At 36.4% G+C, this 14,090-nt stretch overlaps 1 protein-coding gene across 8 annotated transcripts; it reads left to right on the plus strand.

The window, feature by feature from the left end:
• Nucleotides 1-2,964: 2,964 nt before the first annotated feature.
• Nucleotides 2,965-13,392, plus strand: LOC111254443 (uncharacterized). Of its 8 annotated transcripts, none has more exons than XM_022815305.2 (6): nucleotides 2,965-3,105; nucleotides 4,075-4,165; nucleotides 5,448-6,054; nucleotides 7,224-7,375; nucleotides 9,324-9,450; nucleotides 12,766-13,392. In XM_022815305.2, the coding sequence occupies exons 3-6, from the start codon at nucleotides 5,515-5,517 to the stop codon at nucleotides 12,907-12,909; spliced, it is 963 nt and encodes a 320-aa protein (XP_022671040.1). In that variant the 5' UTR covers nucleotides 2,965-3,105; nucleotides 4,075-4,165; nucleotides 5,448-5,514; the 3' UTR covers nucleotides 12,910-13,392. The 8 variants fall into 8 exon arrangements, with proteins under 8 accessions (XP_022671040.1, XP_022671041.1, XP_022671043.1 ...); XM_022815306.2 differs by having other exon boundaries at nucleotides 5,451-6,054; XM_022815308.2 differs by having other exon boundaries at nucleotides 5,494-6,054.
• Nucleotides 13,393-14,090: the final 698 nt, after the last annotated feature.

A 14,090-nucleotide genomic window follows, 5' to 3' on the forward strand; every position in this document is an offset into this window, starting at 1 on the left:
TCCTACTTACGGGTTTTTAAATAATCTGTCTCACTCTCAACCTGTAAGTTGTATTGTCTAACATTAAATAGCCTATTTAAATAAATTCATCCGTCTCACTTTGCGCTTACAGTGTCACTGTTGTTCACATTAATGCTATTATTATTATTACTTCTCAGTTTATATTTTTTAAAAATCTTCTAATTCTATTAGTAATAGATAGCTACTGAATATGTTAAATAGGAACGCAGACTCCGCTTGCTCTACTAGACACATTAAAGGAGTAAATTGCAGACGAATTGTAAAACGCAGCAACTTCTCGTTAGCAGTTGCCTCTTTCAAGTCAGAAACATTGAAAAGGGTCATTATTCTATGTATGCTAATATGCTAATGTTTAACTTTCAATTCCGTGGAGTGATAACCCACCCCAAAAAGAGATCAGGTTAGTTGAAAATTATCAAACCTAAAAGTCATGCACTGCCTTTTGTGGTCTAGTCGTCCACTCTATGGATTCACATATGTTAGTCTATATAAATCTCGATAACAAGACAAGAAGGACATCTATTGAAAGAACCCGCTCGGAGAAGCATGTTTTTTAGTCTATAATTAGCGACAGGTTAATGGATGTTGGTTCTGGAAAGAGTAAATCATAACTGAAAAAGTATAGCTGTGTAATGCTTATTGAGGTATATTTGTCGGTTGAGGTGAATCTCGTTGGACGCGGCTGGACAGTTCTACGATTTTACGAAGTACAGCGGCATAAAGGGGGGATAAAGCATCTCAAGAAAATCCTCTTTACGGAACACGCTCACTGTTCTCAGGCCTTAAGAGCCTTGTGCCCTTTCGTGGCGCTGTACTCGAGCGGCCCCTTGAAAAAAGCGGTTCGTATAAGATATGAGCCATCTGTCTCTCTGTAATGGTTCATCCAGCTTTATACCACATTTATTCTCATTCAGTTTGTTCTAGCTGAAACGTGATCGGCGTCCTACATGCAGCTGTTTGAGGTAATAGCATTCGTGTTCGAAGTTCTGTGAAATTCACCTGTTAACTATGCTTCTTCCAACCACCACTTTTATTGCCCTTGTCCTATCGGTGTCTACGGCGCTGCCCCTTGGCTGTCAAAAGTACTACTGCCTTTCGGCTGCGCCTTGCGGGGTTCCACTGCCTGACTGTGCAGTTGGTCGTCACCCGGCGAGTTTCAAGTGGCTTCGGCCGCATATAGACGGCAAGCACGTAATAGGCATGGCACCCCCTGTGTATGCGGGATCAGATTACGTGCTCGATTATGGGCATCAATGTGTGCTAGTTATTCGCGTGCAAAGGCCCGACGAAGATGTACCCTTAGAAGCCTGTATTGCTGCCAATAACGTTAGCGACGACTTTTTCAATAATAGAAACTGCTAACATGAACCTGATCGCTCAAACGATTATAAATCGATGTATCAACTACACAGTCTTAGCGTAGTCCAGTGTGCTGCCTATGCAAGGTGGAATACAGCTGAATAAATTTTGTGCTGTGTTTAATTAGACATGTTTCTTTTTTTCGCTAGCTTATAGCTTCTATTACCGTATAACACAAGTCATTCAATCTATCTAGTTATCTGTGATCTTCTTTTGTATTATAGGTTTTCTGACAACTTCTAAAAGAGTCCAGTAGGTCGAAGATGACTTCGTAAGGGCACATTCTTTAAAATTACAATCTTTTTTTAATAACGCTGCTACTTGTCTGAGGCGATTTACTCATTTTTCGTGTCACATTATATGGAAATTCAAAAACATGCATCTGCAGAACTCGACCATTTAAAGTATTCAGCAGGTTTTAACAACAATTGTTGAAAATTATTCGATAGACAGACTTGCTGGTTCAATAGAGTACTCTTGCCTTACAAAAGGTGCGATGGGTGCTCCATATATAACTATTATAGAACCTTACTGTTGATTACTATTTCTAACTTTTCTCGAAAGATCCATCTAAATCCTAGGTTTGTTGTCCTCAAGGACCTTCGATAACTTAGGCAATGCATGTACTGAGTCACTACGTAGCAAGATAAAAATAAAAACAATTTTCAGGATCCATTTTAGTTTTTGTGTTTGTTTCATTTATCCACTTCTATCTGTCACGTATGTTTCAAACCTGTTTTCCGTAAGGGCTTATTTCTTAAGAAAACCCAAAATTGCTGTAGTGAAGCAGAAGGCTTCACTCTAATCCATATCTTTGCTTGCAAATGTCTTTCGAGACCCAAAGATAAGCAAGATTTCTTAGAAGATAAACCGAGCGAGTATGGAAGGTAGTTAAACAATTCGAACTTCTTAATACTGGATGCATGTTTTGCCAACGCTTTTATACTGACGCCGAGTTTTTTTGACAATCGTTGTGTAATTCCAGATAAGTGTTTGAAGCTTATTTCTGACAGCCAGAATCTCGGTACCGTTTTGCGTAAAATGTGTTCATTACAAAACACTCGTGCAAGTCTACAGAGTTAGTTCGCCTTAAAATGTTACTCCACGCGCTTTCACTTCCTTGTCTTCTAGGAATATATAAGAACCTTCACCATCACTATTTAAAAAATTGTCCTATTAAAGGCTCAAAAGCTCTAGTTCGATTTGGTTACAATAAAAAAAATCCGTTTAAGAATAAAACGTTGTTTTATACATTAATGGTACGCATGCGTACTTTCACTTATTATGAGCCTTTAGAATATTTAGTAGAGGATTGTATGGAATCCTAACCTCTTTGTTATAAAGCACGTCTAATAAAGTCCACTATAGAGAGCTGTAGAATCTCAAAGGAACTACTAATTGATGTGAAATCTCAATGGTCCTCGCCTGAATTCTGGATTGATTCAAAGATATTAAAATATTATTTTTAGATTTATACGATTTTTTGAACAAAGGTAATTCCGAAAGCTAGTCATTGCAACGATTTCAAATTTATGCGCCTTTCGGATTGTGCTGGGAGGCATCATTGCCCGCTCACTTGCGAGAATACATTCATTCTTCTATGAACCTTACGCTGTAAACAGAACGTCAAATTGTCGATGTTGGGGTGTTGCATTTGAAACGAAATATAAAATTTTTTGTGTATGATTGCACGATATCTAGGAAAGTTCTAACGAAGATTTTATGGTAAGACAATGAATTTCGCGAACTATTAAAATCATTTAATGTTTTTGCCGAATCTATACCATGTTGTATGTGTTCTTGGATTGGAGTCGAGGTTTTATTACATTGTTTCTAGATAAAAGTATTTAATTAATTCTTTTACCTGTGACAATGTTTAAGTTTTCGATGTGCTCCTGGTATTTTTGATCAATGTGCTAGATTGAAAATACTGATTCTCCTTTATTGACGAATGCTTTATGTGAATCCCGAAAAGTTCGGGATGTATGAATTCGATTTCATGTATCCCGAACTTCTCGAAAGCCGAAATCGCTTTTATAAATATCAATAGCGGGTGAAATAAAGAAAAATCTTGTAATCCGAGGTATATTGTTACATTTGCACGCGGTTTCTTTGTCGGCCAAGCCTCTAGATGAAAGTGGACAGTCGTCGCAGCTTGAAGTTTTGCCAACCACATATGCTTAATAGCTTGCGTAAATAAAGAAAAAAATAATAATTGTAAAGAATCGCATAATTGTATGACTACCAATAGACAGGCTATTATTTTCAAGTTGAGCTTATCCATTAAATTTAAGGTCTGTTCAATAAAGGGTAGACGTCGATCTTTCAACTCGTAGGATAGTTGTTACACACGTTCAGATTATTGTTAAAACTACTTGAAATTGAGACTAGGAAATAATACCGCAAACCATAATATAACGCATGTAACAACCAAAGCTCTGTTGTGTCTGACTGTATCATCTCCAGTGATTTGAATAACGGATAGTTACAATTACTAGCTGGGCAGTGTTTATCAAAAACATTAATAAAAAGAGCCCATTTAAAACCAACAGAAAAAATTACGGCGGATGAAGAGAGCTTCATCATTTGAATAGCTCCATAACCGTAGGCTGGGAGCTTGTCCTTGCAGAACGATTGCAGGAGATTGAAGTTGACCATTAATTACCATTCTGCCAAAATCTTAACCATTCACAGGTCCATCTCCATCTCAACGAAATCACTGCTCAATTTTTTTGCGGTTCCTAAAGAAGAATATTTGAACTTAAATATCGATCCTCAAATCAAGGTATACCTGCTGCTAAACAAAATAATGTTAATAAAACGACATAGTAGGTTATTCTTGAGGGGTTTAATCTTTTAGCAGCAAATATGTTGTAGTATTTTTAAATGACCAGCGAGTAGATGCATACTATTAATTGCTACTTTTGGTAGTTTCACCTTTTCAGAATACCATAAAGATATTGGGGTAGTAATTTGCACAGAACATTGAAGCAATACGTATTATTATTCGTATGTAGAAAAAACAAACAAATTATTTCAGATTTAAAATGCACAATACGAATTACAAGATTCTTATATAACCACTCTGAAAATCATGTATTTTGTACGTAACCTTCATATAAAACAATAATCTGTTCAGCCCTGATTCTAGCAGCATCTTTTTGTTTGGTATAGGCGCATGAATGCTTACAGTTTTTCTATATCAGGTCACAAATATTGCTGTCAGAATCTATTATCACCAACTTCTTTTTAAACTAATTCATGATACTTGTCGATTGGGCAAGGAAAGTTAAGAATAACTTTTCTCGTACGTTTTAATTCATTAACACGTATTAAGATAACGATACATGTATACCTTGTGACATGCTCTGTACAGGTTAAGACTTCAGGTTGTATAATTAATCTATTCCGAATTGTCTTTATATACATAACTTATTAGTACGCACGTAGAAAAAATACATACATTTGTGCTTCGGACACCGCTGGCTGAACATTGTTTATGAATCCTATTTAGCTGCCGTTTCTTTGGGATAAATAAAACTTTCAAGGAAGTAAACATATATTTTCATGGATTATTTCGGGCAGTAATATCATCGAGTCAATCTCATATGTGAAAAGCTCTTATAAAAATAATTGCACCTATTGTCAGATATCTTTGTGGCAACTTCTTAGAGGGTTGTTACCGGCCGGGAGCAAAAAACCTGTGTATTATTGCATGGAAGGAAACGATTACAGCCGCTAAGGGCTGCTGATTACTAAAGCGCATTGTCGGCCAAGAGCAGACACAAAAGTTGAAACCGCAGTAAGCGCACGTAAAAACGCTAAAAATATTTTTAAGTATCAAAAAATTGCAGTAGATGTCCGTTAAAAAAAGGTGTTGTGCCCAACAAGTGCATATATTGTACCAAATGATGTTCATTAATCCTATAGTGCTTTATCTTTAAGCTATAACTGAATATCATTAATAGAATATTCACAAGTAGCTGACCTTACAATAATAAACAATATATTGCAAATTCTGCTTTATGTGTATGTATATTTGTCTTTATTTGTTGTAATAAATTAAGCAGTGGACCTTCAAACCATTAAAGGTAAGTAACGTTGACCTTTTAGCTGACGAAAAATCAGTCAAAAATGGATTCCAGCGATGCCGGAGTTTTGACGGATTCATCGGATAGAGATTCAGCTGGTGAGGAGGAGGATGACCGCAGAGAGAACCTGGAAACATCCCGAAATGAGGCTACGATTAAAACAGTGCCCGGAGAGATCACCGAAAAAGATCTGGAAGAAGATTCGGTACCGAGTAACAGTAATAATAGAATCGATGAAATAGATAACTCGATGACTGATCATGAACGAAATGGAATCGAAGAGGAACGATTTCGCGATGTAGCAGGTGAAGACGAAGTAGGTGAACTGGACGACGATATGAATGCAGCGGCGGATATTAAAAATACAGCAGTAGAAGAAGATAAAGAGGAAAAGCAAACCAATGGCGAAAACAAGGTTATGGAACAGAAAGAAGCACAGGAGAGATGTAAGGAAAGAGAGGCGGCAAAAGAAAATATAATTGGCAATAACGGCGATGAGAATGCTACTGGCCGTTCTACTACTGCCACTACCGACATCATCACTCCCGACTCGCCAGCTGCTAATTTGAACACGACTGATGAGGTATGTTATTTACCAATTCAGTTTTCTCTGTGGCCAAATTAAGTTAGGTGTTTTCAGTACATTCAGTCCAAGGTGTTTGCAATCCAGTCTATGAAATGCCAGTTATAGCAATGACTCACAGAATGCTGGTATCAACATAGACGATCACTAATACAGTAATAATTACAATATTATACTGAGATTACTACGCTGCTCCAAGCGAATGCGGCAGACTTGGAAAGTGAAAAATTTTGAATTATGCATCCCAGAAGTAGAAACATGGCTGATAGATACGCTAGTCTTTTTAAAACCTGTAAGTGAAACCGGTCGAGCTCACTTAAGGAGAAATTTATTTTGTAAAGTCCCGAGGATAAACGCTTAGTCGTCAATTTTCAGGAAGGCCACAACGCTGCAAAAATTTATTGCAAATTGGTGAAGGCATGAGGCAAGGAGACGATAAACAAAAGCGCAGTTCGTGAATTGTGTCAGCGTTTCAAGAACGGAGATTGAAGTCTCGAAAACTAGCGAAAAAACTACCAGATATCACGACTTGAAAAAAAAACGCTCTATGCCTCAATTACTTATTGGATTGAGCAAAGGAATATCTAATGTTGGTCTTAATCTGCTTGTTTTTCCGATTTAAGTCAGTATGATTACGAGGCTTTTTTTTATGCCCTAGAAAAAGAAATTGGTGGACAAATACAACCCACAATCGATTTTGCGCTACGCAAAGTTGCACACGGAAACACAAATAGTGGGTATATGATTGCTTAGAAATTGTTAGAATACTGGTTGACATAAGTATGTAAAAAATAGAATACCCCCAACACATTTTAAAAATAATCATTTTAGCCTATTTAGTTCAAAAGTTAATTTCAAGGTCCGCTGTATTCGCTCGTGACAGCGTAGTGTTAGCCATTATTATTATAATAACAAATCGCTAATAAAAGATAAATTATTATAATAAATAAATTATATAAATAAGGTAGTTAAATTACACCACAGGCACAGTATATTGAAAGATACATTTAACTATATAGGTTTACGTGACGTAGAAAACTATTTACAGTGCAATTCACGTGGAATTCACTGTTGAAGCAGAGTGGGTATCACCTACTGCTACATTTCTGTATTACATTTATTTCAACAGTGTAGCGATTTAATTCATTGCGTGTTCGTTGTTTAATCAGTTAGAGGAGGAAACCGTTCAACCCAGCACGTCGATGCCACCACCGCCCCCCAAAAGCCGGGAACAACTTGAACAGGAGGAGCGGGAAAAGATGCGTGTTCTTGTCTCATCCTTCTCCGAAGACCAACTTAATCGATACGAGATGTACAGAAGGCAAGTAAAAAGTTTTCTTTGTTTTATTGTTGAATTGTTAATAACTACATGCATTTCGCCTTTACTTTTTAACTTATTGAGATTCTTGGAATATTTTTCTTATTTTTGGTGCAATTTGGGGATTATGTAATTCTTAATTCCGCTTATTTCGGCAAAAAAAACGAACTATAATACTACGTCAACTTTGATTTAGTCTGATATGAGAACCACAAACCTGTTGGCGAATAACGATGGCATAAACATATTCCTTTGACTTAATTATTTATATTATTTTGTAACTCGGTTTAGTTTTGTTAAATGAGACTATTTCTATAATGATTAAAAAAATGTTTACCCGAAAATTCCATATTAGACTTTTCTTCTTTTTAAGATTAACGTTCTTTGTTTATCTTTTGAAAAGTGTTTCCAGTAAGCTCTCACTGAAGGTGTTTTACCCTCGCAGCTCTAGAAAGGGCATACGCTGCCATGTGCTAGCATATTTTGAACTTGGCATGACTTGACTAAAAAAAAGTTATATATATAATAATGTATGATTATCTGACTTTTTTTAATGCATGATGCAGCCTCTACAAAACTAAGATCAATACTGAAAGCTTAAGGTATATATAGAGTTATGGATGAAACACTTTTGCATTTTCTGCTGCGAACTTGATAACTAACCACTTTGTTACCGCTAAATTTGTTTGTTAGTCAAGTAGACTTGACCGCTTTTTTGCTTGATTCAGGCAGTTATTGGTAAACGGGAGCTAGCGAATTCTTTTCGAATATTTTCTGTGCAGATTGTCTCAAAATTTTTGGTTGGCACTGTAGGGCAAGAAAAGTTCTAAGCAGCGTCGATATTAAAAAGGTTAGCTGTATACAACAGTAACCCACCAGTTATCGTTGGTATACTTTGAGGATGTTGAGTGTGCGTCGTACGTCTAACTCTCTATTTTGTAATTCTTTTTTCCGCGTACGATCTCTAAAGCGTAGCCTTGCAGCGGGCAGCTGGTAATCTGCAGTCGGTTAGTTACGTTCGTTGTTTTTAAACTTATCCGGCGGACCAGAAGGATGACAAAGAACGCATAGATGTATCAGATTGTGGTACTGGAAGCGAAGCTTGTCTTGGCAGATACTGCTGCACTAACGCATCTCGCATCTTGTTTTAAAATTTGATGGGCTTCCGTCGTGGCATCGTCGAAAAAATGTCAAAATATAAGCTAATATAGTCACTCTAATTTCATATAGAAATTATTTTTATATTCAGATATCTTTCTCAAGAAACTCAAGAGAAAAGGTGAAATTGCAGCTCTACCTTTTTTACAAGTTTAATCGTCTCTTAAACCTTAATCACTAGAATGTATTCAGATGTCGTAAACGTGAACGATGATGATAGTTCTTAATATTATTAGATTTAGAAGCTGGGATATATAAAATATATAAATTTATAGATTTATACATTTAATGTGACTCAGTGAGGTACCTTTTGGATCTTAACTTTGTTAAAATTCATATTTGATGAAGGCAAACAGAAAAACACTCCTTTGCACATTCCTATTTTCACTTTGGCAATCAAAATAGTAATCCTTATTGGGCCACATATTCTTCTGAGTGCTGTGTGTCACGACATCTTTAACGAACCAATTGGGGCGTTTCGCAAGAGAGATGCCTCGATGGCTCATAATTTCCTTAGACACACTTTTTGTCCCAACTTAGTCACCCCTTGGCTTATTGACCACGAATTTTAAGACATTACTTATAGTTTCAATGCTGTGAATATAAATAATGGTGTTTCAAAATGCTTGCATTTCGTTTAACATAATTAACGGTACCCTTAATGCCTTGTTTTTTTTTCGATGACATGACTTAAAACCTAAGAAAGTATGTATAACCTTTCCATTGCCTCGGAACCGACTAAAACAATTCTTTTAAGAGTGCAATCAACGATTTTCTATTTCGGTTTTTTTAGGGCAGCATTTCCGAAGGCTGCTATCAAGCGGCTTGTTCAGTCTATATCAGGTTGCTCGGTGTCTCAGAATGTCGTCATTGCAATATCGGGAATTGCGAAAGTTTTCGTGGGTGAAATTGTCGAGAAGGTAAGACGATTAATATAAGAGTATTTTTAATAAAGACGTCAATTCTTTTAGCATTAACGTAGATCGAAAAATGCTATGGATTAATGAAAATATTGTGTAAGGGATGTACGGCCTCAGTAATCCGCTGATCTCATAGTCTAAACTGGGAACATCATGCAACGTAAATTTGCCTTTATTACAGTTAGCTATACTGTTATTTAGAAGCGAGGCATCCACTATCAGAATAGATGTCAGATGTCATCATCAGTCAAAAATGTCAGAATAAATGTACATGTTTAGTCCTATCGACCTTCAGAAACGTTACTGTGACATCGCTTTTAGCTCGGAATTCGAACATTGCACCGGCATAATTCAGTCTGCCACATTTATTGCATCGTTTAGCGTTTGCTGTTCAGTGAAGATTAAGAATTGATGGTCCGATAAATTCTGTCGATACTCTCGTGTCTTCTACACGTTTTTCACCACTCATATGCTCTGAAGAGAGGCGGAAATTATACTTAGGAATAATGTGACATGTTCGATGCTCTTAATGATAAATTACCAATCGTGCTAATATGTAATCCACTTACCCAATGCCTTTGATAATGCAATGTTAACTTGCACTTAACGTGAAGTGGTTAGATTCAAAATTGGTCCTAAACAATTTGTTTAGTACTTTATGATGTTTAACGGCGGTGCCGGGCGTGAAATTCAAAATATTGGCCCACCTCATTGCTTTTCCATAGCTAGTGAGGGCAGTAAGCTTAGGGATCACCTTGTGTTTTTCTTTATCAGCGTCTGATAGAAATAGATGTATACGTAGTTGAACTTAATCGTGTACAATTATTTATCCCCGTGAAGTTATTTTTGTTTACAAATACTATGTGGCGCGTTTTCTGCCTGTCGTCTGATGTCGCGGCTTGGAAAATAATGTGTGCGATGAACACTTGTTACACCAGTCCGTCTACAATATCGCTAAATTCTGAATACATTGCCCAGCCCTTGAGTAACCGAGAAATGATAATTTTGGTGGCAGCATAACTCCCTGCACATTTCCTGTCAAGCAGTTCACTGTGGCGCTTTTCAGTCAGCGCAGGCCGATTTTTAATCGAAGTATGCACCTTTTTTATTCAAGACTTTGTTATTTGAATGGCCTCCTACTGCAGAAGTGTGAAATATGAGAGTCTATGAAACCTGGAGAGCAATTTCAACCTCAGGTTGAGAGTAGACTAATATTTCTATTAAGAATTTTTCGAGATTCTGAAAGAACGTGGTAATTTGTAGGTGCATTATCTAGTTGGATAGACGGCTTTCTACTGTGACGCCTGTATTTCTTTCACTATGATTTTTGTGATGTTAAGCCAAACGTTGTCGTGCAATAGAATTTGTTCACCTCTGTTCACTAGTCTTAGCTCTAAAAGTTATTATCTCTAATTGTTTGCCAACATACGGCTATACATTTTGCACGGTCAGCTGTATATAGTTAGACAGTAAAAATCGGAGGTGACTTATATCTTATTAATTCTCAACTATTTCGGCAGGCTGAATCGCAAAAATATAAAACATCACAAATTTCTTCCTACCCATTTTCTTGAGCTTGAAAAAGCAAGCAATTTATCAATATGAACTGTTTGGCAGAACGGTTTGCGGGCAAATTTCGAAAGAACAATCAACTTCCCAAATTAGAATAAAACTTAATGAAAAAAGAGAACTACAAGGAAAATATTGTTTAATAGATTCCATCTCACGTATAGCTTACTCGCAAAATGAAAATCTACCGACCCGCAAAAACTCAGCTCAAAGCGACCATTTCACAGGGGCGATTTGGATACGATAGAAAAGGCAATCACCTTTAGTAGAGTACTAGAGGGACCTGCGGGCTTTTCCCCGCTTTTTTTGCCGTTGACTTTACTACTTAATTTGTTAGTGTCTGTTGTAGCTGTGAACTGTTGTAGCTAAATAACAAGTAAACGAACAGCTATCCCATATAAACGAAGTTTATTTGCGTTACATATAGCCTGACATACCCCGTAAATCAATTACAGACCCACATGCTTTGGTTCTGACATAAATGAAATCCTGCAACATCAATCGGATCATCCCGTAACAGTAATTCTATTTTTCCGACCCAATGAGTCTATTAGGAATTTTTATCTCGTTGCAGTGGCTTTGCTCCACGCAAGTCGTTATCCCATTGAGATCTCATCGACAGTCCTATCGCCAACATGCTGCTAATATTTGCTTGCTTTAATATTCAGCTCCTAAATTATTGCTAGGTTGCGTATAGCTGTAGTTCTCCTGAAATCACCGAATTGTGACTTGTTGTGAAAAGTAAATCCTTTTACTGCAAGCGGTCAAATCAATGGTTGGATGCAACCGCGCCGATCGTACATCATCATAAAGCTAATGCACATCTGTTGTAAGTTTTAAGATGCTGACGTGCATATGTAAAATAAGACAAAGAAAGCCTTTAAGTATTTCAAGCAGAAAAAATTCGGAACGCCAGTTTCAGCTTGTTTTTTCAAGTTACAGAATCTGTAAGCTACTAGTAGAAATTTGCCTTTTTACTTTCCTTCTTATAACCAATCAGAATTTGGAGTCATAATGACACGAAATCATTGTGCGAATGATACATATGAGACTGTAAAGAACATGTGTAGAATTCATAATACATCTCGGTTAAAAAGAAGTCTTATCACTATTACTGGCATACAGATATTCAGAATTTTATCCAAGCAATTCTATTACCCTTCAGGCAAAATTATTTGTACTATTATTAAGGGATTTATCCCATGGAGAGAGAGAGAGAGAGGGGGGGGGTGGTGGTGAACCATTCCATAATACCTAATGTTGCAAATTTTTTAATTTTACGCATTGTCTTTTCATTTCTACCACTACTGATTTAGTTTCTGTTATTGCTGCCGTTTATTCTCCTTCAGAAAAGGCATAAACCGGTAGTATGTATTACTTTGTACTTGTACGTCCGCGTTTATTGTTTACCTGGGCATCATCTTTTTATAAAAACAAAATGGAAAATTTTTCGAATTCTGGACAATGTCAAAATCCTATGTCAACAGTAGGAAACGCGTTAGCTATCTTCCTCTGTAGTCAGAAGTGGAAATTTTTTTGAATTAGTAACAACTATAAAGTCATGGTCATTTAGAAATAATGCCAATGTTCGTTGACGAAAACATCTGTTTAAATTAACATATTCCACATATGGTTGCAAAATCTACAGTTATTCTCACAGTAGGCTACATAAAAAAAACTTTATTTTGAACACTGGATTTTCATCCTAATCAGAACATAAATTTCGTTTCGTTGTTATTGTTGAAGGCACTTGATTGTATGGAACAAACTGAAGAAGGAGAGAACCCTGGTCCCATTGAACCACGTCATATTCGGGAAGCCGTCAGGAAACTTCGGGACGCTCAAAACATGCCAAAAAGACACCGACGACACCCTTACTTTCGTAGATGATAGCTGTATATATATATATATATAGTTATAATGTACAGTTGGTACATTACATGTGTAGGCGAGATGATTTATGTTAATGATTTCTGTATCATAATGTACGTAAAATTACTAAATATTTTGGTAAGATACTATAGTACAACACACGACAATGTGTATAATATTTGTATACATATATATCTTTTGTATATTCCTTGATTATGAAAACTGTAGAAAATCCTATTTCATTAAGCGCATGTACGGAAGGTTCTCGTTAGTCTTTGATATAACCAGTAACCGCAATGATGGGATAGGTCATCTTGAGAATAATTCATTTTTTGCTTTCAGAACTACTGGCCGCAGGTTGCGTGTGGATTATGCCTTGTATGCGGCTTAAGAGTTGCCATAACTTGAATGATTTATTTATATAACTACTTGAAATATAACTTGCGTAGCCACTGAAGGATATGTAAATACAGGGAAATAAATTTATCACCATATTTGAAATATCCTAAGAAATTTATTCATAGTGATTAGTTCATATGAGGGCTGAATTGCCTCAACTGGCCGTTGTATGAACCCAGCCAAATAAAACTTTAGGAAAAAGGGGCTTCTAGTGCGGATGATCTTTGTGTTAGATACGATGGAAAATGTTCTGTAGAGTTTTTATGACATCATACACATTATTTTAGTAAAGTAGGGAAATTAAAGCAGGAAAACAATCATTATTAATAACATAGGCAGTGTAGATGGCCAATTACTCGACGCCTAGGTAAACTACGAACATCAAAGCGAGTATTAGACAAGAATAGAATTAAAACATTTTTATTTTCGACGGTGAAAAGTTGAAACAAATCGGTATCATGAAAACGAAGAAATCTTTCTTGATTAGCTGAAAGGTAACCTCTCCGCTTCACGAAATTTACTTGTTATTGATGATATTGTGCCACGAACCTAATGTGGCTGAAAATTGAATAAACTAATTTGAAGAGTCGAACGCATGGTACGAGAGCGCTTCTCATTATTTTTCAATCGACGAATTTATCTCTGTACAGAAATAGATTTCTATTAGCGTCGGTTTTCTTCGTTCAATAATCGAAATAAGCTGCATGAAGAAATGATCTTTTTGGTAATCTCTTTCTTATTTCAGATATTTTTTTTTTCAGACAGAGTTGATCTAAATATGTTAGAGAAAATTATAACGT

Source organism: Varroa destructor, unplaced genomic scaffold, assembly GCF_002443255.2.
Source record: "Varroa destructor unplaced genomic scaffold, Vdes_3.0 BEIS01000007.1, whole genome shotgun sequence".
Classification (NCBI taxonomy): Eukaryota; Metazoa; Arthropoda; class Arachnida; order Mesostigmata; family Varroidae; genus Varroa; species Varroa destructor.

What these genes read in the sequence shown, in the direction of transcription:
- LOC111254443 (XM_022815303.2), top strand. An exon ending in ATTTGAACACGACTGATGAG is followed by an intron (nt 6,055 to 7,223) that starts GTATGTTATTTA and finishes TTGTTTAATCAG; the next exon opens with TTAGAGGAGGAAACCGTTCA. An exon ending in CGATACGAGATGTACAGAAG is followed by an intron (nt 7,376 to 9,323) that starts GCAAGTAAAAAG and finishes CGGTTTTTTTAG; the next exon opens with GGCAGCATTTCCGAAGGCTG.